Genomic DNA, 2,753 nt, shown 5'->3' with positions numbered 1-2,753 from the left:
TTATTATGGTTATTATTTTTATGATTATGATTATTATTGTATAATTATGATTATTTTGATTATGATTATTAATGTGATTATTATGATGATGATTATTACTGTTATTATTATGACTTACGAAATGATGTCCTAAACTTGGTTTTCTTTTCTCTTCTGCCCGCCTTTCCCCTCTGTGCCCCTCACCCTACTCCTCCTCCCTCTTCTGCACTTATGACAATCCCAGCCGAGACCCCCAGAATCCTGCTGGAGGGCCGTGGTAGTCACATGATGGGCCCCAAGCTGCTGCTGGCCAACCACTTCAAGGCCGTCATCATCAAACGCTTCCACTACATCACCCGCAACTGGCGCAGCCTCTTCTCCCAGATCATCCTGCCCGCCATCTTTGTGGCCATCGCCATGACGGTGGCCCTGGCCGCCCCCTCGGTGGACGACCTCCCACCGCTGGAACTGAGCAGCACGCAGTACACCAACATCACGCTGCCCAGGGGGAATTATGTCCCTTTTACCAACGAGAGGATGAGCCATAGGTCAGTGCGTGCGTGCATACTACGGGAGGATCAGAAAATGTTAATGATCATGTTAAAAATGCTTGTGATGAAGATAATGTTAATGATGATGATTATGATGATGATGACGATTTTTTTTGTATCGTTGCTCATGATGAGGATAATGTTAATGATGATGATGATTTTTTTTGTTTCCTTAACGGGCCTGGTGAACTCCGCGAAGAAATCTTCGAGCAAGAGCAAGGCTCTTTTTCGGCTCCATTGTCATTATACTCAGGGGCACCTCCACTCGTCCAAATAACTCCATTTGAATTGTCAGAAGCTCTGATGATGATGATGATGATGATGATGAATATAGCACTGAGAAGTCATAGTAACTTGAGTTATGATATTCTATGTGAAAAATAAAACAGTTTAAAAATGATATTATTTTTATTTATGATCATCATTTCAATGGATATTTTTGTGAATATTGTTAGTGGGTGGGAAGCGGGTGCTCTAGTGTTGTTTGCTTCTTCTTTCCTATAAAACATCTATCCTCCTTATCTCTCCTCCTTCTTTTAGTGTTTGATACTCTCTTGTAACACCCCTTATCGTCGGCACTTATAGGCCTTATTGTTTTGCAAGTGCCATAAAACGCTGTGGTTGGTTGGTGGGTGCTCTGATGTGGTTTGTTTGTTTTTTTCTATCAAACATCTATCGTCCTTATCTCCCCTTCTTCTTTTTTATGTTTGTTACTCTCTTGTAACACCTCTAATCTTCTGGCGCTCACATGACCTTATGTAGTTGCGAGTGCCGTAAAACCTTTACTATTAAAACTAAAACACTTACTAAAACTAACGAAAATTGTTATCAGCTTCATCATCATTGTCATCATCACCATTATTATTATGATTATTATTATTATTATTATTATATTATAATTATTTTCTAACAATGACTCATTCCTCAGATCTGTGGTGAACCCAGACGACGCTGACGCTGTGAGGCTCCAGTCTACCCTATCTCTACCGTCGGGCCTGGGCTCTAGCTGTGTGGTTCGAAATCCCGACGTGTGGCATGTTAACAGCTCAGCCGACTACAACCCCGGCTGTCAGTGGCTCTTCTCCCCGGGCCTACACTACCCACTGGACCACCGGGAGAGATACGGCCTCAACGACTTCAACATGTCTCTCAATCCTTTAGGTAAATGTTCAATAACAACTGAAACAACGATTACTTTCTTCAACAACCTTCTTACCTCACTGATATAGAAATTTCCACCATCTTTGATTGTATTACTACAACAACCAACATTATCAAAAGCAATAAGAATGTCTACCATAGACCAACTTAACTGTAGAAAAAAATATTTTTGAAAAAAATGTTTTTTAAATTTGTATACAAACTTCCACCATCATTAAATACATTAACTCATTGGAAATGTGATAAACATATATTCTATGAATGATAGACCATTATGTTAAAAAAATACCGTATTAATCCTAGAATGATGTGATAAACAAACACCATATGAATCATAGACGAGTATGGTAAACAAATGCAGTATGAATCATAAAGGCATGTGTTAAAAAAATACAAACCAGAAGCAGCTGATAGCTCTACATGTTTAGTAGATACAAGAATGTGGCAAAGCCCAGCTCTAGTCTACATGTCCATCTTTTGACATTTTGGTCCTTCTGAAGAAGTTGAAGCAAGCAGCACAAAATAACAACTTCACCATTACTGACTATATAATCTTAATAACAACAACAAAGATATCACCGGCAACTGTACTGCCACATCAACAACAACACCATTACAAGAACGGTTTCCTTTGTATTTCCACAACAACAACAACACCGTCATAAGAACTGTTTCATTTGTATTACCACAATAACAACAACATCATCTCAAGAACTGTTTCCTTTGTATTACCACAATAACAACAACACAACAATATTCGCTCAGTATTACCACAATAACAACAACAACACCATTACAAGAACTCTATCCTTTGTATTTCCACAACAACAACAACACCATAACAAGAACTCTATCCTTTGTATTACCACAATAACAACACAACAATATTCGCTCAGTATTTCCACAATAACAATAACAACACCATAATAAGAACTCTATCCTTTGTATTACCACAATAACAACATTATCACAAGAGCTGCTTCTTTTGTATTACCACAATAACAGCACAACAACTTTCCCTCAGTATTTCCACAATAACAACAACACAACAACCTTCCCTCA

General features: G+C 38.5%; 1 protein-coding gene across 1 annotated transcript in view; it reads left to right on the top strand.

Annotated features, from left to right (window-relative positions):
* LOC101857153 (ATP-binding cassette sub-family A member 2) overlaps positions 1-2,753 on the top strand; it is a gene marked incomplete in the record, with an annotated part of 66,441 nt that overhangs the window by 45,457 nt on the left and 18,231 nt on the right. Inside the window, 2 exon segments of the mRNA XM_013079980.2 lie at positions 224-527; positions 1,459-1,691. Of these exon segments, the coding sequence (XP_012935434.1) occupies positions 224-527; positions 1,459-1,691 (537 nt within the window).

This window comes from Aplysia californica, unplaced genomic scaffold (genome assembly GCF_000002075.1).
Source record: "Aplysia californica isolate F4 #8 unplaced genomic scaffold, AplCal3.0 scaffold00001, whole genome shotgun sequence".
Lineage (NCBI taxonomy): Eukaryota > Metazoa > Mollusca > Gastropoda > Aplysiida > Aplysiidae > Aplysia > Aplysia californica.
Note: the sequence above shows the minus strand (reverse complement) of the source record. Positions and strands in the feature narration are given on the sequence as shown.